The sequence below is a fragment of the Eubalaena glacialis genome, chromosome 18 (assembly GCF_028564815.1).
Source record: "Eubalaena glacialis isolate mEubGla1 chromosome 18, mEubGla1.1.hap2.+ XY, whole genome shotgun sequence".
Classification (NCBI taxonomy): Eukaryota; Metazoa; Chordata; class Mammalia; order Artiodactyla; family Balaenidae; genus Eubalaena; species Eubalaena glacialis.
Genome location: NC_083733.1, coordinates 1,057,824 through 1,080,286, shown reverse-complemented (window position 1 = coordinate 1,080,286; position 22,463 = coordinate 1,057,824). Strand labels below are relative to the sequence as shown.

Below are 22,463 nucleotides of genomic sequence, written 5' to 3'. Positions count from 1 at the left end.
CGGCGTGCGCACGGGGCGCACGGGGCGCACGGCGCACACACACGGCCCGGCCCTTTCCCCAGTAGCGCGCCGGTGCCAGAGGACCGGAGTAAGGAGGGGTTCCGAGCAGGAGTGCGGTGCAGAGGCCTGGAAGGGAGAAGTTCAGAGGACCAACGGCCGGGGGCGGGGCGAGCCAGAGGCGGAAGCCCAGGCGTTTGGTGCCTGGCTCCCCCGGGGCCTGCAGTGGGAGGGCAGCGGAGGAGGGAGGGATGGAATGCTTGGCCTGGCCCACTCCAGCCCCCACCGTGGTACCCAGGGGGCACAACTTCCCCCAAATAGAATTTCATTTAAAAACAAAAGGCTAAAATGCCTGTTACTTTATTCTAAACCTGTTCTCTTCATAATTTCCCAAGTCTTAAAACAGTACAGAGTTGGTGTGACAGTCTGCAGAGTGGAAACTCCACACAATGGAAACGGCCCACGGGCCTTAAGGGGGAGTCCCTGGAGGCCGTTCACAGCCCTGCTCAGGCTCTCCTGATTTCGCTGGTGAATGGGCTCATCCTCAAGCGTTGCCACCCTGGGCTCGAGGACGGGAGGGCGGGCGGGGCACCTCTGAAGCACAGGCAGGCCCCACAGTGTGCTGGGGTTGGGAGTCCTGATCTCCAAGGAAGCTGGTGGCTTCAGCTGTCCCCACTGGACTGGGGAGGCCTTGGCTGTCGAGGCTCCGGGACAGGGAGGCCCTTGGCCTCCTCCCCCTTCATGTTCACACACCCCTACCATGGGGAGGGGTATGCGGGGGAGGGGCGCTGGGGTATCCCCTGTGCACAGCGCCAGGGGGCAACACAGGATTGGCACGGCCACCCTCGACACCAGGGCTGAAGTCCTGAGGGAACTGCAGGGGCAGCCACAGCGAGTCAGGCCTCTGGGTCCTGGGGCGGAGCTCAGGCCCTGGAAGGGGCAGCCGGGAGGTAGCTGGAGCAGAGTGGGAGGACATGAGGCGGGCAGCCTCCGGTTCAGGGGCTGATGTGAGCCTGCGGGCGCAGAGTCAGGCAGGCCCAGTGGGCTGGGAACTGACTCCAGGGCCGGGTTGCAGCAGGCGTAGTCTTGCAGGTCCTGCTGCTGGCTACAGGTGACTTCCGTCTGGCAGCAGGCAGGGCAGAGGGAGTTGGAGCTCTTCCAGCACAGGAGCCCTGAGGCCAGAGCCTTCCTACGCCCAGGCCTGTCCTGAGCCCAGGCCGGTGCTAGTGGGGCCAGGAACACTTCTCTGGCACAGACTCCGGGGGCGTCAGGCACTTCCCTAACTTCTCGCAGCCTGGGGGTGCCCAGTTCTGGGTAATGAAAGTTCAGAAAGCGGACATGCAGTTATTCCAAGCACTTGTGGACTCAGCACTTTCCAGACTACTGCCCTGCCCAGGCCTGTGACCTGCCCCACCCCAATGGGTAGCTGCAGTGTGGAATCACCTGTCTCCACCTGGCTCGGAGGCGACTCAATGCCTGAGGCCGGCACAGGAGACACTGCCCCACAGCAGCCTGGTATTAACAGGGCCTGCCTGTCACTGAAGGGGACAGTCCGCTAACTGCCCACAACCTTGGCCTCCCGGTAAGCTCTAGAGGTGGCGGCCTTGATGCCCCAGGGAAAGCTGGCGTGCTTCAGCACAGGCTCTCCCGGCTGCATCTTCATGGGCAGACTTGCTTTGTGTGGCCATGATTTCCTGGCAACAGAACAGGACACTGGGATTTCCCTGGCGGTGCAGTTGTTGGGACTCCGCCTGCCAATGCAGGGAACATGCGTTCAAGCCCTGGTCCGGGGGAATCCCACAGGCCGCGGAGCAACTGAGCCCGTGCGCCACAACTACTGAAGCCCGGGCGCCTAGAGCCCGTGCTCCGCAACAAGAGAAGCCACCGCAATGAGAAGCCCGCGCACCGCAACGAAGAGTGGCCCCTGCTCGCCGCAACTAGAGAAAGCCCACGCGCAGCAACGAAGACCCAACGCAGCCAATAAATAAATAAATAAATGTTCCTTTAAAAAAAAAAGACAAGGAAAAAAAAAAACAAAACAGGACACTCATGCCCCTGAGAGGGAGCCTTTGTGGCTCTGTCGTGTCCCCTCACCCAGGAGGTGTACCCATCCCCCTAATCACCCTGGGGGAGGGCACTCCCCCTACTCCCGCCCCTGCCAGGGCCTGAGTCTGAATCAGAATATCAGCGCCAGTGAGAACCGCAGGTAAAGCCCTCCCCTGCCCTGAATAGCATCAGGTGGCCCTCTGATTGCACGGGCTGCCTGGCAGGGCCAGGTTTAGACAAGGAAGCAGTTCCCAACCTCGGAGGCAGAGCAGAGAAAGGGGCCAGGTGCACGCAGAAAGCAGATTCTGGACCCAACCTGTGAGCCTGGGGGGTCAAGGAGGGTGTCTGATGAAGCTCTAGGGAGGCGGGCTGCCCGGGCTGCTCTTGTCCCAAGAGCAGAGGTCGCTACCCAGAGCCCTCACCCGCTGGCATGGACGAGCGGGGCCTGGGCCGAGTGCGGGGACCGGGGAGGGCTTTGCACGCTTGCGTGTGCACACACACAAATGCCCACACGCATCCACACACTGTTAAGTCCATGCACCTCTCTGGTGGCAGTGCTCGCTTCAGAGTCTGAGGCCAACCCACGCTGTTCCAGGGTCCTCAGCTCACTTGGGGCGGGGGTCCCTGCTTTCTCCTGTTCCAGGGTCGGCTGGGCCGTGGCAATTCCTGCCGCGACCAGGAGGTGGCGGCAGCACCCCGGCCAAGTCAGTCCCTCCCCATCTCCCCTACTGTCACTAAGACCCCTTTGGGTCTCTGAGCCACCAGGCAACGGCTGCTACCTGGAGACTCGGCCCACAGGGCAGGCGTGACAGGAGATGGCGTGTTGGGGTGCAGACAGCACCGTGTCACAGAGGACAAGATGGGTTTGCAGGGGGCACCAGGGGCTCCTCCCTAGGCGGGGGTCTCTCAGGCTCCTGGGACCCGAGGGACCGCAGTGGTCCTGAGCCAGGGGGGGCCCTCCTGCTCCACTGCTGAGTCCAGAGGCCGGAATGCCAGCCTGGCGTCCTTCCACAGGAAGGGGGAGGCCCTGCTGGCCCCCGCCCCAAACATCTTCCCCTGTGAGCCCCAGATGTGGACAACCGCGACCAGGCTGCCCCACTGGCCCTGGCCAACGACCCTCAGCCGCCCTCAAGGCCACCCGCCCTCTGACACTCCTCACCCCTAGGGAATGCTTCCAACATCCGTGCCTCGTCGTCACACGCACCCATCACACCCACCCCGCAATGCTCACACAGTCACTTCCTGGCTCGAGGCAGCAGCTCCGCTGGCCCGGCCGCGCCCGCAGCTTCAAGGTGCTTAGCCGTGCTCACAACCGCCAGGCGGGTCTGGGGAATGGGGTGTGCGGGGCGGGGGCACTCACGGGCTGGAAGCCAGGCTAAGCTACTGGCTTTGCTCTGCGGGTTTTGGGGTGCTGCCGGAGCTTCTGCCGCGGGGACGGAAGATCGCCCATCTTTGTGCAGCAGGGAGCCACACAGACACCCCAGTTATGGGATGGACTTGTGGGTGAGCCCATGGAGTTGGAGGAGGCTGTGCTCGGAGGTGGCCAGTGGGCTTGCTGCACCCCAGGCCATCTGCCCAGCCTTTCAACACCCACATCCCACATGGGTTTGGCTCGTCCTGCACCTGCAGAGGTGCCAAGCGACCCCCTTGCCACTCCTGTGAGGTCGGAGACAGAGAAGCAGGAGGGAAGTGGGGTTCGTGCCTGCAGCAGACCGGTCAGCACTCACATGGCCCTGGGATGCCCCCCACAGCCCACGTACGAACCACTTACCATGACCGCCCGGTTGCACACATTAAGCTGGGGCTGTCCGGGGACCAAGGCCTCCTGGTGCTGCCGGACGATCGGGGTGATCCAGCGAAGTGCGTCCAGGTACTCGGTGCTGGCAATGCTGCAGGCGAGGGGCACCAGGTCACCGAGGTGGAGGGAGGGACAGAGCAAGTGGGGCAGCCCACCCAGGTAGGCCAGGGTTGAGGGGGAGACTGAGGGACAAGCCCCACCCCCTGGAGTCACCAGCCAGCAGCCTCCCGGAAAGAGCGGCTGGGGCCCCCACCTTGTCCCGCCCGCCCTCCCTGCGAGGCGTGCACCCCGGGAACCACCCAGCAAACGAGGCTTCAGGCAGAACCACGTCGTGCCCAGGACAGCAGCTGTGACCCTTCAGCCTGCCGCTCAGCAGGAGCCACCGGGGCACCGCCGGCATTGCAGGCGCCCCGAGCTGCACAGGCTTTGCAGCGCCGATCTCTCCTCTCTCAGGGTCCCTCTTAATCCTCTGGCCCTGGTTCGTTTCTCTCGAGCGGCTGGTCCTGCCCCAAACGCCCTCAGACCGCGTGGCTCCCGGGCCCTCGGCGCCCTGCTCGGTCGGCTGCACTCGCCCCACAAGGGGGCCTGGGGCCCCGTAACCCCCGGCTCACCTGAGGGGGTACCTCTCCCCGGGGTCTCGTCCCAGGTGGAAGACCAGCGGCAGCTTAGTGTGCTCCTCCTGCGAGTGGGTGGTGACCCCTGACACGTTCTGCCCGGGGCAGAAATCCACGCCCTGAAACGAGAGGCCCAGAGCGCAGGTGATGCGTGCGGGGCTCGCAGCCGAGCACAGCAGGACCGCGGATGCCGCGCTGCGGGACGGAGCCTTCTTGCCACCCAGCCCCAGGCTGCATGCCATCTGCCCTGTGCACCATCCCCTAGGGCTTCAGTACTTTCCTGGGGGAGGGGGTGGTGAATCTCTAAAATATTTCAGTCCATCTTCTATCTAATTTCTAGAGCAAAGCTTTTCACGTCCACCCTATCTGCCTCGTAGCACATGAGGTGCACAGCGGTCGGCATTCCTCCAAGACTCCTTGGCCAGCTGAGGAGGAGGGACCGCAGGCCTGAAAGCCAGAGGAGACACAGGGGACCCGGACGCACCGCCCCCACCCTTAACAGGAGATGGAGCATCGTCTCCACCAAGGCTCAGGTGTGCAGCCCTGCTCCGCGCCCTCCAGGCGGCCTCTGCCCTCGGGGTTCAGCCTTGGACGCACATGTGAGATGGGGTTCCCATGCCAGCGTGTCCCCCAGGCTTGAAGGCTGCCCCTCGGGGCTCCCTGACTTGGTTTAGGGAAAGGCCTGCTGCCATCTGGGCAGAGTCGGGCGAGGCCAAGGGTTGCCACCCCAGAAGCACTGGGGACCTCAGGGCCCCATAAGCAGCTGGGCACTGGTCTGCAGGCAACGTGGGACACTGTTTACAGGGTCTGGAGCGGGGCCGTGGCGGGGCACGTTAACCCTAAAACGGGGCTGGGGACAGAGACGTGCCTCCTGCTTCTCCTGCAGGCCCCAGTGCGGTCTGACAATCCTCCCAACACCCGTGTGTGTGTCCTGGACGGCCAGGCAGGAGCAGTGAATATTCTGCTTCTCAGTAAAGCAGGGAGGTAAGGAGCGAGAGAAATTCCAGTTGTCTGCCCTGAGCTGTAGCCCCTGAGTCAGCGGCTGGAATCTAAGCTGCCGAGAACGGACACCCAGGTGGGTCCCAAGTGAGTGACCTCTGACCTTCTGGGAGCAGACCAGCTGGAGAACAAAAGTGGACTTAACGGTGGGAGAAACCACGTTTAGCGTAAAAAAGCTGAGCAGTTAATGCAGAAGAATCCAAGTCCAGACAGAAAACACAAATTATAATTTGGATGCAAATCAAATAAGCTATTTAATTAAGATCCCGCTAATTAGTACAGGAGTTTTCTCTCACAACCACTCCCGGGAGGGAGGACTCGCCCCAGGGGCACCGCAGCTGAGCCCCACGCAGCCCAGCCAGGCAGAGGGGGCGCGGGGAGCCCTGCCCCAGCACAACACTGGCTTTCGGAGGATGGGAAGGAGGAGGGAGGCGAGCCGTGCCCTTGAGCCGACGCTCGTGGATTTAGTCCAGAAATGCAGAAGGTCCCGTGGACACACGGGCCCTCACTCCTGCCTCGGCCCCTGGGCCTCAGACACCTCACGAGGGGAGGTCACGGGCCTGTTGGTGACGGTGGCACCAGGCCTGGCACAGGGAGGATGCTCCCTCCTCCTCCCCCTCTGGTACCCGATCAGGATGCGGGCAGGTGGGCCCACAGGCACTGGGGGGTGGGGGGGTCGGGGGGAGTGGGAGATGCCCCAGACAAGGGTACAGTGGGAAGTTAACAAGGTCCCCTCAGGCGAACCCTGCACCTGGAGACCCCAGACCTGTGTCCTCAGCTAAGCCACGCCCCCAGCCTGCGGACAAGGCTGCCCCTCATGTGTTGATCGCCTGGAAGGGATACAAGAGGCGGATCCAAGTCTCCGTGGAGCTCAGGGAGCTGTGGATGGCCACAAGCCCGCTGTCATAGTTTCTGGGGCCCCTCCCGACTGCACACACCCCCTCAGCCTTACTGCTCCCTGCAGGGAGAAGGGCCATCAAAGCAGCGTGCGGGTGCCCCCCCCCGCCCCCGCCCCCGGCATCTGACTGGAACCGCAACCGTGCAACCCGCCGCGGGAGGGACCCCCCAGTGCCTGCACGCCTGTGCGCCTTGGAGAAGAGACGGGGGTTTTGTGGGTTTCGTCTCCCAAGAGGACAGCGGCCGTGCAGACCAAACCAACCAGAAGCACCACAAACAACCCTCGGCAAATGGAAGCAGCGCCACCCGCTGAGCCCTGCGCACCGGCGTCACCCGGCCGCTCCAAGGGGGCTCTCCTGACACTCCGATGCCACCGTGAACGTGGTCGAGTCAGGACAGGCCGTGCAGGTGGTCGCTCGCTGCCTGCAGACACTCGGGCTAGAAGAGGCTCCCCAGCCCCTGTGGGCTCCGGCTTGGGTGGCGGCTGGGCTGACCAGACCTGCCCTCAAGAGGCCCAACAGCCCACGGGGGGTGAGCGGTGGCTTCCAGAATGCCAGCGCACCCGTGCAGCTGGACGCGACAGGGACCCTACAGGGTCGGGAGGGGCCTGGGGAGGTCCCCAAGGGTCACCACACCGCCTGCCTCAGGGCCCTCTCAGGCGGTGCTCCTAGGCCTCTCGGCCCCTTAGCATCTTCAGGGGCCAGCCAGTCGCGGCCCTGCCCGCTGGGGTGCTGGGTGCTCAGGACAGCTCAGCCCGGGGCAGTGATGGGACCTGGGGAAGCACAGGCTTGGCTGGGGGAGGGCGAGCAGGGGGGGCCCGGGCACGCGGAGAGGAGGTGGTGGGCGGCCACGAGCTGGGAGGGCCGAGTGGGGCTCCGGGCCTGGCAGGGGCACTTCACCGTCAGGACCGGGGGCGGACACGGGGGAGCAAACATCGCGACAGCCTCTCGGGGGGCCGCCGAGCATCTGGCCGGGCCAGTGGGTGGACGGGAGGGGAGGCCGGGGAGGTGCCGGGTCCGCCTGGGCCCTGAGGCATCTGACCCGGATTTGGGGCTGAGCTGCCCTGAGGCCTCCTCTCCTGAGCCTGGTGGCCCGGGCCAGGGTGGGTGCTGTCCTCGTGGCTACACCTCGTCACCCCCAAGTCCCTGACAGCAGGTCAGCATGTGAGCCGGGGGCACAGAGGCCTCCCCAAGGTGAGACGTGAGGGACGAGGAGTCCGCGGAGCCGGGACCCCCTCACCTGTCTGAACTCCTCCCAGGAATTGGTCCAGGTCCAGAAGTGGGCCTTGTACTGGCCGAGGGTGACCGCCATCAGCGTGTTGCCACGGTAATAGAATATCGGCCTGTCGGGGGACAGGCAGAGTCAACTGAAAGGGTCCCCAGGCTGTGGAGGAGCCCCCACGGCCGCCCCTCATCCTCGGTGCTGGGGAGGCTGGCGGCGGAGGAAGGGGGTAGCACCCGGGCATGGCAGGCAGGCCTGTGGGGACGAGCGTGGTGGCTGGCACCCCTGCCACCCCCGCCAGGGGTAGCAAGCTCTCATGCCAGGTTTCAAGACAGAAAAGAGAGAGTGAGCGGTCCACTCCTGGCCGTAAGCCCGCTCTGGCTACGCTATACACACTTCAGAATCCGTGCCCCTTCACGGCAGCCTGGGAAACTCATTTTGTTTGAGCAAAACAGTAGCAGGTCTTGAGCTGGAGAAACTGCCTCTGGACAGCGTCCCGGCGCGGAGCTGGGTGTAGGCTGGGCCGGGCAGAGGGTGAGGGACACCGCAGGGCGGAACAAGGCCTCTCCAGCCCACCAAGCGTCTCATGCCAAAATGCCCGGGTCTCACCTCCCTCTGGGCGAGGACACCTGCTGTGTCAGCCAGCTTGGCTCCGGCACCAGGTGCGGGGCGCCAGGCGGGGCGAGTGCCCGGCGGGAACCTACCTGTCTGTCAGGCGGCCCTGGAGCATGGTGGGGAGGAGGTCCAGGCCGTCGATGGCCCTGTCCCTGGGTGGCGCCAGGCCTGCGAGGGACAGGCTGGTGGTGAAGAGGTCCATGATGCTGCCCAGCTGGTGGCTCACCTGCGATGGACGTGGCCCAGACGCGCTGAGGATGCCCGCCCTGCCCTGCCCTGCCCAGAGGACGGCCAGGGGCCAGGTCCCCAGGCGTGCTCGCTGACGCACACGCGCACACACACACGCGGTCACATCCCGCAGCACGTCCACACACGCAGAACAGAGGCTTTCCCTGCCCGATGACACGTGTGCGTGGCAGAACGAGTGCAGGGAGCAGGCCAGAGAGGGGACCAAGCCTTCACGCCCCAGGGTGGCCGCAGGTCTGCCACAAGGCCGGCTCTGACTCACCTGGCCGGCAGGGATGTGCCCGGGCCACCAGGCGATCGCAGGCTCCCTCATCCCACCTTCAAACGTGGTCTGCTTCCCGCACAGAAAGGGCCCGTTGCTGCCACCTGGGGACAGTCACCCATCAGACCACGTGCCTGAGTCCCCAGGGCCACACACGCCCTGCCGGGCACTCACCCTCGGGACACGTCTGTCCACCTGGCTCCCTGCCCGGCCCTTTGGAGGTGACATTGCTGAGGCACTGAGGCCGTCGTGGAGACAAAGGACCAGCCCTGGGGTTCAGGCCTCAAGTTCAAGGTCAGAACGCCTGGAGATGGCTCTGACCTAGACCTGTGGTCGTAAGGTCATGCCCCCGTACACCGCGACCGCGCGCGCACACACAGCACGTGGATGTGTTAGTGAAAGACGTGGAAACGTAAGACACGGTCCCGACCCCAGGCCTGGCAGGTGCCAGGTTCCCTGAACGTCACTGTGCACAAGCAGCTCCTGTGCGCCTGGGGTTTGGGGGTGCAGATCCCGTGTTTCTGACAGGCCCTGCTCTGAGTAGGCGGTCCCTGAACCCGGCTGTGGGCGGTGCCGAGGGCAGACAGCCCGGTCCTGGCTAATCGCACATCCCCGGCTCGCTGCCATGACGGAGGGAGGGCCCCACAACCTCAGGACCCCTGAGGATGGGGAGATGGACACAACAGCACAGCGTTTGCCAGCAGCGACCCCGTGGTTCGTCCCCGCACTGCAGACCGAAGCCCACCTCGCCGGTCAGCACAGGGCCAGCAAGGGTCACAGGCCAGAGGTCAATGAGGGCCTACTTCTTTCCTGCTCCGGTCTCTCCAGCTGGGGGTGGGTACATGGATGCTCATCGTCTTGTTCTGCCCCTGCAGCTCCTTCTCGGCCGGAGCCAGTCACGCTGTTCCTGTCCCTGGAGACCCCTGGGCCCCTCTGCCCCCAGGACACGTGGCTGTAAGGTCCCCCAGTGCCTCCCCACACAGGCCCGGCCCTGTGGGGTTTCCTGCTGTCTGAGTGACTCAGGGCCTTCCTGGGGCCCAGCTTTTTTAAGAAGAAAGGGAAGAAGAGACACATCACCACGGGGGTGTGAAACCCTCACAGGACTGTGAAACGCGGGTCTAACAACCTCGCTCCAGCTCCGCAAGGTGAAAAAGCCTCAGACCTGAGAGGCCTAGAGGTCAGGGTCCTCAGGAGGACTGCAGGCCTGGCAGGGACACAAAGGGAGGGTCTGGGGGAGTGAGCAGCCCCACCGCACTGTGCCAGGGGCTCCAGCACTGCAGGGGAGGGGGACTCGGTCCCTTCCCTCCTGGACACCACCCACCGCGAGGCCTGGGAGGGCACTGCCGAGGGGCGGGGGTGGGTGCCGAGCCTGGGCCTGGCTGCTGCAGGGTCATCGCCCCCGTGGGAAGGGAGGCCCCCAAACACAGAAAAAGGGGCAGACGTGTCCAGTCACGTGACAACAGCCACCGTGCTACAGCTGAGATCAGGACAGAAACACTGACAGGGGACGTTGCGGCTTCAGAGAGGGAAGTCTGGACGTGACTGGCCCCAGGGCTGGCCTGCGCAGAGGCAGGACGCGGTGAGGGCCGCAGCCTCCGCCTCCGCCGGCCCCACCGAGCTCTCCCTCCTGACCAGGCACCTGCCAGGCGGTGGAGAAGAGGGGCATTGCGCCTGGGGGGCGCTTGCCGGTGTCCCTCCCTCCCCAAGTCTGAGCCCTTCACACTCGGCCCGGTGGGGGGGGGGTTGCTGAGGGGCCCCGGGTGGAGCCCCATCTGCTCAAGTCACCTGCCTTGTCTGGGCGCAGAAATGAGGGCAGCGCCGTTGTCCGACGTGAAGAAAACAAAGGTGTTCTCTGCGATGCTCAGGTCCCGGAGGAGGTGCAGGATCCTCCCAACGCTGTCGTCAATCTCCCGGACGGCGTCCCCATAACTGCGGGAAGGAGGGAGCGGTCAGCAGGGGCCGGCGGCCTCCGGGAGGGACGAGGAGGGGGCATTCCAGGCAAGTTTCAGACGGAATCGGGGCAGAGCCGACCCCTCCCTCCACCACCGCAGAGGCACAGATGCTTCACTCTGTCCACAGCTGACAATGGTACCAAGGGCCCAGCCTCTGGTGGTAATCAAGCACAGCTGACCCCCCTGCCCCGGGGTCCAGATCTATGTGACCAAGGACTCACCGCCCTCGCTGGCTGGTGCCCAGGAAAGGCCTGGAGGCGTAAACAGGCGCGTGTGTAGCGTCGATGGCCCAGTATAGAAAGAAGGGGCGGTGAGCTGCCTGCTGCCTCTTAATGAAATCCAGTGCTTCCTGAGGAGAAGCGCGCACCGTCTTCCCTGCCCCAGGCCCACCTCCCACCCCAGAGCCGGGCCAGCCCCTGCTGTGGTCACCTGCAGGTAGATCTGGGTGAGGTTGGCTTCTCCAGTCTTCAGGTTAATTGGAAATTCCTCATAAAATCTGAAAACAGTACAGATCCAGACAAAAATTGGCCTTCAGGGCAGGAAAGCCCCTCCTCCCCGATTTCCTGGGCAAAGTCAGGGGCCTCGTTTAAAAGAGAGATGGAAACATTCACGTCAGGAACAAAACCGGAGCCTGGAAGCTCCCAGGCCCGTCGGGGACCCACTGGGGTTGAGTCTGGTGCCCCGGTGACCCCACCATCTGGGAGAAGGAGGGGAGCCCCGCCAAAGGACAGGCAGGACGGCGCGAGAGGAAGTGGCCAGTCCACGGCCACGGAGGGCACGGCTAACAGGTGTGGGCATCTCTCTGGGGTGACGAAGGCAGTCTGGGATGGGGGTGCTGGGTGAGCTACACCCCAGCAATGCTGGCCCAGCTCTGTGGTCCAGTGACGTGTACCGCGCTTCCACCAGAACAAAAATAATTAAAAAAGGAAGAAAGAAAGGGAAGTTAGGCCAAACAGGAAAGACCAGGGCCTCCCTGCAGCCACCCGATAGCCAGACCAGGTCGGTCCTGCAGCCGACAGCCCCCCAGACGGTGGCTCGGAGTGAGGCTGACCGTCCAGAGCGTAGCCCCCTCGCCGCCTCAGGGCACGGGGCCCAAACCCCGGAAGCCGAGTGAAGCGCCTCGCTCTGGGGAGCGTCTGGGGCTCCCAGCACATTTCCTGAGATGGTTAGAAGCCCCCGGAGGCGGGGCTCTTATAAGTCAGAGGTCACAGGACGAGGTCTGGGCAGGACGAGGAGCTGGCGGGTGGGCAGCAGCAGTGGGCAGGGCCTGTTACCTGCCAACCATCTCCCGGTCCCGGTACACAGGGATGTTGGGCCTGGCCTTGTTGTCATAAGGTCCAAAGTGACAGTTGGGGGATCCAAACCACTCATCGAATCCGTGCTTCAGGGGGTGGAACTGAGGCCTGTGGCCCAGATGCCTAGAGACAGGAACCCGGGGCACTTCAGGGACCCCCGCATGGGCGCCCCGGAGCTCCGGGAAGCAAACACCCTCGCCTTCAGAGAGCAGCTCAGGAGACAAGGCTCCAGCCAGCCCCAGGGTGTGCTGAGCCCAGGTGCCCCGCGGCCTGGCCCCCCTGCCCGCACGGTCCACCCAGGTGACAGCCGAGGGGCGCACACGGGGACAGTGACCAGGTCCCATGAGTGCGGCTCACTGCCCCGGCGCCCTGGGCAGGAGCCGGACGGGACGAGAGGAGAACACGGCAAGGTGCCTGCAGGGCAACGGCCCAGCTGTTCCCGAGACCCGGGCTCGGACCCGCCCCCTGCTCCCACCCAGGAGCCCCTTCCCCGCGGGTGCGTCACATCGGGTCCTCTCGCCAGCGGGAGGGTCTCTCTTGAGAAGGCGCAGCTTAGGGAAGGGGTTTCGGGGTGAGGTTCCTCCTCCCTGGGAAGCAGACAGGTTTCCTGGGGTCACGTTTGCAGAAAGCCTCTCGCAGCCAGCATCGCCGGCACAGCGCTGGGGGGCTGCACCGGGCCAGGCCGACTCCACGTCACCGTGAGCTTGCCACACAGCTCGGGCACTCGGTCAGGTGGATGCGGCACGAGGCAGCAGGGCAGGATGGGGCCGGAACTGAGCCGGCCGGCAGCGGAGTCTGGGCGCCAGTAAGTGAACCTCTCGGTCCCCCCTGCTGGTCCTGAAACACTCTGCCTCCGCCGATGGCTGCCCGGCTTCTGAAGCCCCCGTACCGGGGGCACCCGCACCGGCTCTACCCTGACCGCTGTCTCCGCAAAGGAGAGCCAGCTGCGCCCCGTGCTTCCTCTCTGGGCCCGCAGCTATGACGCCCCCTCCATGCTGGACACTGCTGGGTGGGACACTCCTGGGCCTGCGTCCTTCAGCCCAAACGGGCTTCATGAAACAGAAACACCCATGAAGGTCCGGCTCGTGTGAAGCTATCGATTCAAAGTGCTGGTCCCAGGGCAGCTGCCGGGTCAGCGCCACCCGCCGGCGAGCTGAGTGGCAGCACGTCGAGCGCCTGGGACTCGGGGCAGCCCCTCACGGGAGCCCAGGCTCCATCCACCCCAGGCCTTGCTTAGGCCGAGGAAATCCGGATCCGTGGTGCTGGGGCCCGAGGCTGGCTGTCAGGCAGTCACGGCCACGGCCACCAACACCCCCTGCGGCTCTAACGGGACCCTGCTGAGACCAGGACACCCACCTGGCAGAGGAGGGGCCGAGCCCCCTGCCCCGGGCCTCCCAGAGCCCGTCATCCCATTGGCCATGGACGCCCTGACCCCGGCTGGTCCACCAGCACTGCGTCCACCTCCCTGAGTCCATGCCAGCTGCTTCTCCAGGCCCTGCCGCGTCCCTTCCTGTTCCTGAGTCCACCCATCTCGGGAGCTCGTGGGGACAGGCTCCCACTCCAGCTCTGGCTGCCCCGTATCAGTGACCACGAATGGGAGGCCCCTGGACCGGGGCAGAGCCGCCAGGCTGGGCAGAGAGCGCCGGTCATCGCGGGGGCTCCTCCTTCTGTGGGCGCAGCCCTGGCACGGCCCCGGCGGGCCTTGTAGCCGCCCTACCACCGTCTCCCGGGCCTTCCCGGCACTGCTGGGCCTTGCAGGCTCCCACATCCTGCACCCTCATCAGCTCTGCTCTGCAGCCCCCACCGCCTCCAGGCTCGACCGCTCGGCCGGCAGGATAGCTGCCAGCCCGTCTCGGGGGTGAGGAAGCAGCCTCCAGGTCCCCGGGTTCCCTGAGGACTCCTCTCCCAGTTTCTGCAGATCCCCCATCACTAGGACTGTCAACGGCGTGGAGCAGTGGTCCCCAAGGGGCGCAGATGAGGTGCTTGCCCTCGAGGTGGTGAGTGCCAGAGGGGTCAAGGGGAGAGGCTCCAAAGCACAGCAGCGGCCGAGGAGAGATGATCAGGGCTGGACAGTCAGGGAAGGCTTCCTGTAGGAAGCAGGCTTGGTCTCCAAGGGCTCCAACACTCGGGACAGGAAAGAGAGGACATCCGACCTTCATATCAACCTCTAGGGCTGCGTACTTAGGCATCCCCAGGGAGTAGGAGAAAAGCCACTTAACAGGCGCGACACCGAGTGTGACAACGTGATCTTTTACGATTCCTTGATCCCGATGACTCCACACCACACGACCATCCTCTATCCCCTGCTTGCTTCTTGGTTTCACCACAAGACAGAGTCCCTTCGCTCGCTGGCGTGTCATCGTGACGGCACGTGTGTGCAATAACGTGGCTCCTTTGGTGCTGCTGTGGCAGCCACCACCCCAGCCTCGCCACGGGAGGTCCCAGGGGCACGGCCACAGCAGCTTTTAAAGGGACGCTTTGGACATCTTAGCGGACCTGGAATTCAGGGACTCTACTCCCACCCGAGGGGCTCCCGCTGGGCGACGTTAGTAAGGAGCCCGTGGGGCGCGCCCAGCAAGCAGGTGTGGGACTCACCACTTGCCCACGATCTTGCTGGTGTAGCCGGCCTCCTTCAGCAGCTCCGGCAGCAGGAGCTCTGAGTCCGGGATGCCGCCCACTATCTCCTGTGGCGTGTAGGCTGGTGGAGCAACGCACCGTGTGAGCCGGCAGGGTCGAGCGGCAGAGCCCTGGTCGGGGCGGCACTGCCGGGGCACTTTTCAGGTCTTCCGGCCGCTCCTCACAGCCAGCACCATTACCGGAGCGAACAGGCAAACGTGCCCCCGAGGGGGGTCCGGCCGTCAGGGGTCAGGGGTCAGGGGTCAGGGGAGGGGGGAGGGCCCAGGGGGGAGGGCCCACCCCCGGGGTCTCCAGAACTCGGGCTCTGAGACCACACCTTCCTCCAAGGGCCGCTTGAAGCCCCACCTGGTCAGGGAGCCCACCCTAGAGCCGGGCCGCCCCCGCCCCCGGGACAGGGCGGGAGCCGGCCCCACCCTCACCGTCCTCCCCACTCATGGAAAACACGTTGTTTCTGATGGAAGCTCTGCGTTCTGCTTTAAAGTGAGTTACAACCCAGACAGAACCCTCGACCCTGGGTGACGAGTGCGCCCAGGAGAAGCCAGGTCACCGGAGAGGACAGGTGACAGACACCCCCTCCCTCTGCCCCAGGGCACAGCCTACCGTTCCTGGCGTGCCCGTTGGTGGTGTAGAAGCCACTGCGGATGGGCAGGCGTCCGGTAAGCAGAGCCGCCCTGGCTACGCGGAGGGGACACGACAGAAACACGGGTCACGCGTGCAGCCCGAGGCCAACCCTGTGGTACCTGAGTCCCCGGCAGCCACTTGAGAGCCGGGTGGGAGCACGGCCCCGCAAAGACCAGCAGCGGGGCCGGCTGCAGCTCCCCCTCGCTCTCTCCGGCTCCCGGGACAGCCCGCAGGCCTCCTCATGCGCCGCCCCTTCCGGGGTCACCTCTCGTCCTCCAGATCAGAGGTTCTCCCCACCTGCGAGGCCCCTACACCCCCAGCTGACGATCCCTTCCCCGAGCGAGCACCTTCCCCGAACCAGCCGCGGCACTCAGCTCCGTGAATGAACAGCCGCCGCCGCCGAGGCAGCCAATTGGGCCTCAAACACCCCCAGAGGCTCCGAGCCCTTGGTGGCCTCTGATGGCTCCTGATGGCCCCGCGTTCCCCACAGCACGGAGCCCAGGCGCTCCCAAGCGCCAGGATCCGACAGAAGAGGCTGCAGCCCGCCTGCCAGCCCTCTGCCCCTTACAGGAAACGCCGGTGGAGCCGACACCCAAGTCAGGGCTGCCACTCCCGCGCTCCGTGCCCGCACCCTGTGCCCCACTTTCTGGTCTACGCGTTCCCCGCCTCCCCACCACGCTTCAGTCTCGGCGCTCCGTGCCCGCCCCCCTTGTGTCCCCCTGCCCAGCATGCCCTACGCCCGGCCCCACTCCCTGGTGGCCTCAGCAGGCCCTGACTTACAAGGGGAGCACAGGGGGTTGGCCGTGTAGAAGTTCGGGAAGAGCATCCCTTCCGCAGCCATCCGGTCCAAATTCGGGGTCTCTCTGGAAGGTTCTCCGTACACCCCGAGGTCGCCCCACCCCATCTGCAGGAAAGAGCGTGTGGAGGTGGGATGAGAACGTAGCCGGAGCTACGGCCCCCGGCGCACCCCGAGTGTGGCCCGGTGCGCGGTCAGCCGCTCCCCGGTGCAGATGCCCAGTGCCCACCTCCTCCCGGCTCCGACGCCGGCCCCACGTGCTCACGGGGCACCGGCACCAAGACACACACCTCTGCCTTCCGCACAGACGAGGAGGCCGTCCTACTCTGCGGTGTGAATTCACATTTAAAAACAGCGGCCAGGCCCCGTGAAGCTAACCCGGCGAGGCCCCGAGACCCGCGGTTCCTCCCGAGCTCGCTGCCCCGAGAACTGGGCCGCCAGCACCCAGGCGCCACATGAACGTCCACAGCAGCAGGATTCCCGACTGCTCAGAAGAAACAGCCTGTGTCCATCGCTGATCAACAGTAGACAGAATGTGGTCTATCCATCCAGGACCGGGGTGAACAGCAGCCTCCCCAGTTTATGTCCACTCAGAACCGGAGAACGTAACCATATTCGGAAACACGGATGTAATTAGCTAAGATGAGATCACACTGGACTAGGGTAGCCCTAAATCTAGTGACTGGGGTCCGTGTGAGAAGAGGGGACACAGAGACAAGACAGACACACGAGGAGAGGCCAGGCCTCCACCACGGAGGCAGAGACTGGAGGGTCGCGTCCACAAGCCAAGGAGCACAGGAGCCCCCAGGAAATGGAGGGGAGGGAGGACCCTCCCTCGGGGCCTCCGGAGAGACTGGCCCTGCGACCCCTTGATTTCAGACTCTGGCCTCCATGACCGGAGGGAATAGATTCCTATTCCAAGGCACCAAGTCTGTGGTCATCTGTTAGGCACGAGGGACCTGATACACGCACTACGGACCAGTACTCGGCCGTGAAGAGGAACGAGGTGCTGACACTTGTGAAAACAGGCTGCTGAGAAGCCGGTCAGAAAAGGCCGCGGGGCGTGCGACGGATGTGAAACGTCCAGAACAGGCAAGTCCACGGGGACAAGGCAGATGGGTGGTTGCCGGGGGCTGGGGGAGGGGGAGGAGAGTGACTGACAGTGAGAAAGGGGTTTCTCTTGGGGGGGTGGGATGTTCTCAGCTACTGGACGGGGGCTCTGCACAAGCCGGCGAATGTGTTAAACACCACCGAACTGCACGCTTTAAAACGTTAAAAGGGTGAATTCGTGTTATGTGCGTTGAGCCAAAATAAAACCAGCCAGGTGGTGAGGTGGGTTAGCACGCGCACAGGGGCGGACGATGGACAGATGTGAGACGGAGCAGGCAGAGCCCAGGTGGGGCGACAGGTGTGCACTGCGACACGCTTTCTGCTGCACGGGGTGTTTGACAACTTCCATCATAAAGCGCTGAAGAAATACCTGAAAAGGGCAACGGGACGTGACTTCGCTCTACGACCCAACGCGTCCTCCTGCGGCCAGTGGCGTGGGGCAGGAGTGACCCCGACAAATTGATTCCCCTCGGCGCTGATGGCGGGCGCGGCCCTGCTTCCCCTCTGGATTCTCTAGCCGCGCCGCCCCCTCCAAGCTGGCTCTCCTTCACCGGCCGCTCCTCCTGGAGGGCCGGAGTGGGGGGGAGGGCGGGGACGGGGCTTCCTCCCAGGGTTATGAAGATGACCTACAGCTGACCGTGGTGACAGCTGCACGACGCTGTGAAGGTGCTAGAAACCGCGGAATTGCGCCCTTTAACTGGTGAACTGTGCGTGATGGAAACTACGTCTCCGTAGAGCCACTGGAAAAGCGCAGGCACCTGGTGCTGCAGAGGCCTGGCCGTGCCTGTCTCTCCGGGGCCCCTTAAAGCTCTCCGGACTCATGGGCCACGGCCTGCCAGCCCACAGCAGGCTCGGCAGGTCTGCACGGAGACGCTGGGGAGAGCTGGGCCGGCGTGCACGAAGCTCGGGGAGCCTTGGGTCACACGTGGGGGCCGAGCATGCAGGTTTGCCCAGGATGGTCACAGGTAGGTGTGTGGTCTGGCTGTAATCATTCATGTCCCCTGCACTGGACAGCAGCTCACACGGCGCCCTCTCCGTCAGGGAGAGCCAGGAGGCGGACACATCCCCTCGTCTCCCAGCCTTAGGCCCATCCTGACACTCGGGTCCCAGAGCTGCCTCGGGGCTTTTGCCCTTGGACCGTGCTGTCTGTTCTTAAAGACCCTTCCAGCCATAGAGTCCCTTTGGAGGTGGTTTATTTTTAAGTTACTGAAAAGGCTTTTCCGTTCGCCAACAACAGGAGCTGGAATGAAAGTTGCCCCTGGAGGAAGGTGCGGCCGACAGGGGCAGGAAGTGGAGTGAAAGGCACAAGGCTGCAGGCTCCAGGCCTCTCCCTGCTGCCCCCCTCTCCCCGCGCCTCCACGGGGCACAGGCGGGCTGCCGACCCTCACCCACAGGCCAGGTAGGAGGAGCAGAGAGAGGCAGAGGGGCTGGGTCCGCTGGCACCACCCAAATCCCAGCCTCCCAGGAGGGAGGCGGGGATCAGCACAAATCTTACGTCTGCATAAACAGTTTAGGCACAGGGAATGCTGGGATACTCCCCAAATCCAAGTTTCCAGATGGCGGCCAAGGGCCCACCTATTTACAGGTGAGCCTCTCTGAGGCCTGCAGTCGTTGGCCTGCTGTGTTAGCTCTTTCCTGCTGAATCAAATTCTATTATTACTTATCGGTAGGCTTTCTTGGCTATAAAAATAGGGATGTTAACATCCACCTTGCACGGCTATCACGGGTACCATGAGACCATCCTCCACGGCACCCTGGGCAGGGTCTCCCACAGAGTGTGAAGGATGTCTCCCCTCTCCCACGTGATCGCCCACCTGCGCTCCCAAGGCAGCCGGGAACCCAGGCCTACGGTCCTCTTCCTGGCCTCGGCCTTTCCTTTACTCGGTGGGAACTTCAAGACTTCTGGGCATAACTAATGAGAACATAGCACAGGGAACTCTATTCAGTATTCCCTGGTGACCTAAATGGGAAAGAAATCCAAAAATGAGGGGATATATGTATACGTATACCTGATTCACTTTGCTGTACAGTAGAAACTAACACAAGACTGTAAAGCAACTACACTCCAATAAAAATTAAAAGAAAAAAAAAGACTTCTGGGCAGTGCAGGGGCCACACACGGCTACGAGGGATTATTACCCGTGCGTGTGTCCACGTTGACACGTGTGCGAGGCCCTGGAGGGTCAGGACGGGGGCACTGGCTGGATGGGCCCACCGTGGGGACACAGGGGCTGGCCTCTGTGCAGCCTGGTCTTACCCTTCCCGGTAGTCACAGGGCATCCTTCTTAGTCCTGTTTTACAAGTAAAGAACTGAGACACAGACGGCGCTCGGGCCCAGCCGGGCAGGAGGGAGCTCTGTCCCTGCGCCCCCGGCCCCATCACCCATCAGCCTTAGAGAACGGAGCTTCTCAGCCTCTTCTAAATTCTTCCACAAGTTGACGCCTACCAGGGCCTGCGCCTCCTGCCAGACCTGATGACCGCACGGGTGAGGCCGGGTGAGGACACAGAGCTGGAGGGCCTGAAGCCTGTCTAGTCGGGAGAGCCTCGGCCCCCACTTCTGCTAAAGTCGCTTTGAGTGTGTTTCCTGTCATTCGCTGACCAGGACAGAGGTCTCCCCGACTTCTCCGGGCTTCAGCTGCCAAAGAGCCCCAAAGTCACAGGAGGAACCCACAGAGGAGAGGCAGGGCATCGGGGCCTCCTGGCCCACTGTTCCTGTTTCCTGGACCCACCCTGGGCACCCAGGCAGACGGGCCCCCGGGTCAGCCCCCCTCGAGTAAGATGTGCCCAGTGCCCGTCCCGCTCTACCACTCAGGGCCTCCGACAGGGACCAGGGAGCCACTGGCTGGGCCTGCAGCCCAGCGGCCCCGCTAACGGACAAAGAGAAACAGGTGGGTGCGGGCACAGGTTATACTTTATGGAGCCCCATAAACCCAGAAAATGACCATCTCAACCAGCCTGCAGCATCAACCGTCACTAATGAACCGTCACCTTGGAGAGACGGGGATGGGCAGAAATCGGAGAGGCTAAGTGCTCAGCTAAGCCTTGCCCCAATAATTTATGTACTTAAACAGCCTTCCTGCCCAGGAACCTCAGCTTTGAGAAGGCTGACCCGCTGACACAGCGAGCGTTTCCAAGACCCACGTGTTCGTCATGAAGCAAAGTTTCCGTACCGGCCATCGGGGCGGGCTCCGGAGGAGAGGAGCTTCGGGGTCCCTATGGAAGCCGTCGTGTCTGAACAGTTATGAGTAAAGAGAAGCACGGTCTGTGTCACCTCTGGGTGGTGCCACTATAGACGGGTTTCTGCGATCTTTTCCGGCTTATTTGAATGTTAACGTTTTGTAATAAAGAATTATTTTCATAATAAAAAAATTACATGAGATATATTTTATGTCTTTTTCTTGTACTACGTCTTTGAAATCTGAGCGTGTTTTTTACACACACAGCACCTCGCAATTCCGACCAGCCAGGACCGCCCAGCAGCCACGTGAGGCCAGTGGCCTTGGTCCAAAGGCTCCTGGGAGTGTCTCTGCTGGTCTTTTGGGGAACTTTGAGCTATTTTTACTCACAACACTTCTGACACCAAATGTGTGCGGGGGTGGGGGGGTGACCACACCAACTACTTCTCTGGCCTCTGGGCACCGGCTGGGAGTGCAATTCAGCTCCGTCTGACACTACCTACCCGGACCTGGCATCTGACCCCACAGGTCAAGGGCTCAGCCCCACAAGACTGCCCCCACTTCACATGCCAGGCCCACATCCTGGGCCTCCTGTAAGTCAAGGCTCCCACAACCCACCCCCACTGCCCCCAAAGTTGGATAATTTGCTAGAACGGCTCACAGAACTCAGGGTGGCGCTGTGTTTACTATCACCTGTTTACTATCAAGGACACAACTCAGGGACAACAGGTGGAAGAGATGCCTCGGGTGAGGTGTCGGGGGGACTTCCCTGCCCTCTCTGAGCAATTCCACGTGTACACCGACCTGGAGCCCCTTGAACCCAGTTACTTAGGATTTTGATGGGAGTTTCGTCACACAGGCACAGTTGATTAAATCGCTGCCATTGGTGATGGCACTCAAGCTCCAGCACCCCCGTCGCCCCCCAGAGGTCAAGGCTGTGCTGGAAGCTCTAACCCTCCAGTCACACCTTGGCCTTCCTGGCGACCCCATCCTGAAGCCATCCAGGGCCCCCCCCACTACAGACACTGGTATCACTCTGGATTCGAGGGTTTAGGAGCCGTGGGCAGGACCCTCTGCGCTGCCTCAGCCCTCAGGACGGGGCGGAGGGGACGCCCAAAGGGCCGCGGTCTCCGCACAGCTCAGAGGAGCAGGCACCTGAACCCAGGTTTGTCTGCGTCCCCACTTTACCCCAACGCCTCACGTGGACTAATTTCAGAACCTCCATTTCACTCCCCAAAAAGTGCCCCCCAAATACAGTCCCGCTTCCTTGGGAAGGGGCACAGGGACCAAGCCGCAAAGAAGGCGCGAACAGCTCGGCTCGGTGGGAAGGGTTGGCCCACCGGTGTGACCAGGGTGGCCTGGGGCTACACACACACCCATCGGGGGACAGTCCTCCGGTTCAGTTCTTCCCCGCCCCACAAAGACCTGACCTTTGGTCAGAAATCTCAGCAGGGTGGGAGCAGCCCGACCAAGCAGGTGGCGGCAGCCCTGGGGCAGGGCAAGTCCAGCAGGCCAAAGGCAGCGGGAGGCGACTGCCAGGGCGGGCAGGCAGGCCGGGGTCTTAGCTCTGCACCGCTTCCCTGCCACCCACACCCCCAGCAGTGGGGGACGGCAGGCGAGAGCAGGGATCCTGGGGAACTGGTCCTCACCGGCCAGCATCGCAGCACGCCTGAGGGGCAGCGGAAGGGACGGGGGAGGGAACAGGGCAGGAAGGTCTTCTCCTGGCCCGGCCTGGACACCACACCTCACTTCACCTTCACCCACGGGCCAGGCTGCGGCCTGCAGGGCCAGGCGCGACCCCCACACCGCTGGCCGCCCCCAACCCCGCCGGAGCGCGGCCCTCCCGGGAGCCCGGCCCACACCCGCACTCACGTCGTCCATGAGCAGGAGCAGGATGTTAGGGGGCTGCGGGGCGCCTGTGACCCTCAGCCCCGCAGCACTCAGCACCAGAAGCAGCCGCCACCTCGTCGCCGCAGCAACCGCCGCCATGGCAACCACGCCGAGCGCTACCGAGCCCCGGAGCGGCGGGAACGGGCCTGGCGAAGCTGGCGATTCTTCCGGCCGGGCGATGGGGCGGGGCCATGCCGGCTGAGTGACAGGAGAAGCGGGGCCCTGACCGACAGAATGAGAGGTGGGGCGGGGTCAGACCGGCTGAGTGACAGGGATGCGGGGCAAGGCCGG

The 22,463-nt window shown here is 63.7% G+C and overlaps 1 protein-coding gene across 5 annotated transcripts; it reads right to left on the bottom strand.

Moving 5' to 3' along the window:
• Positions 1–1,210: 1,210 nt before the first annotated feature.
• Positions 1,211–22,406, bottom strand: GALNS (galactosamine (N-acetyl)-6-sulfatase). Of its 5 annotated transcripts, XM_061172303.1 has the most exons (15): positions 22,155–22,406; positions 15,981–16,104; positions 15,180–15,254; positions 14,538–14,640; positions 11,922–12,065; positions 11,077–11,143; positions 10,869–10,996; positions 10,485–10,624; positions 8,696–8,799; positions 8,277–8,413; positions 7,591–7,693; positions 4,453–4,574; positions 3,815–3,932; positions 3,404–3,699; positions 1,242–1,307 (listed from the first exon to the last, which is right to left on the bottom strand). In XM_061172303.1, the coding sequence occupies exons 1-14, from the start codon at positions 22,269–22,271 to the stop codon at positions 3,424–3,426; spliced, it is 1,758 nt and encodes a 585-aa protein (XP_061028286.1). In that variant the 5' UTR covers positions 22,272–22,406; the 3' UTR covers positions 1,242–1,307; positions 3,404–3,423. The 5 variants fall into 5 exon arrangements, with proteins under 5 accessions (XP_061028288.1, XP_061028287.1, XP_061028286.1 ...); XM_061172305.1 differs by lacking the exon at positions 3,404–3,699 and having other exon boundaries at positions 1,211–1,307; XM_061172304.1 differs by lacking the exon at positions 3,404–3,699 and having other exon boundaries at positions 1,214–1,691.
• Between the last annotated feature and the right edge of the window lie 57 nt (positions 22,407–22,463).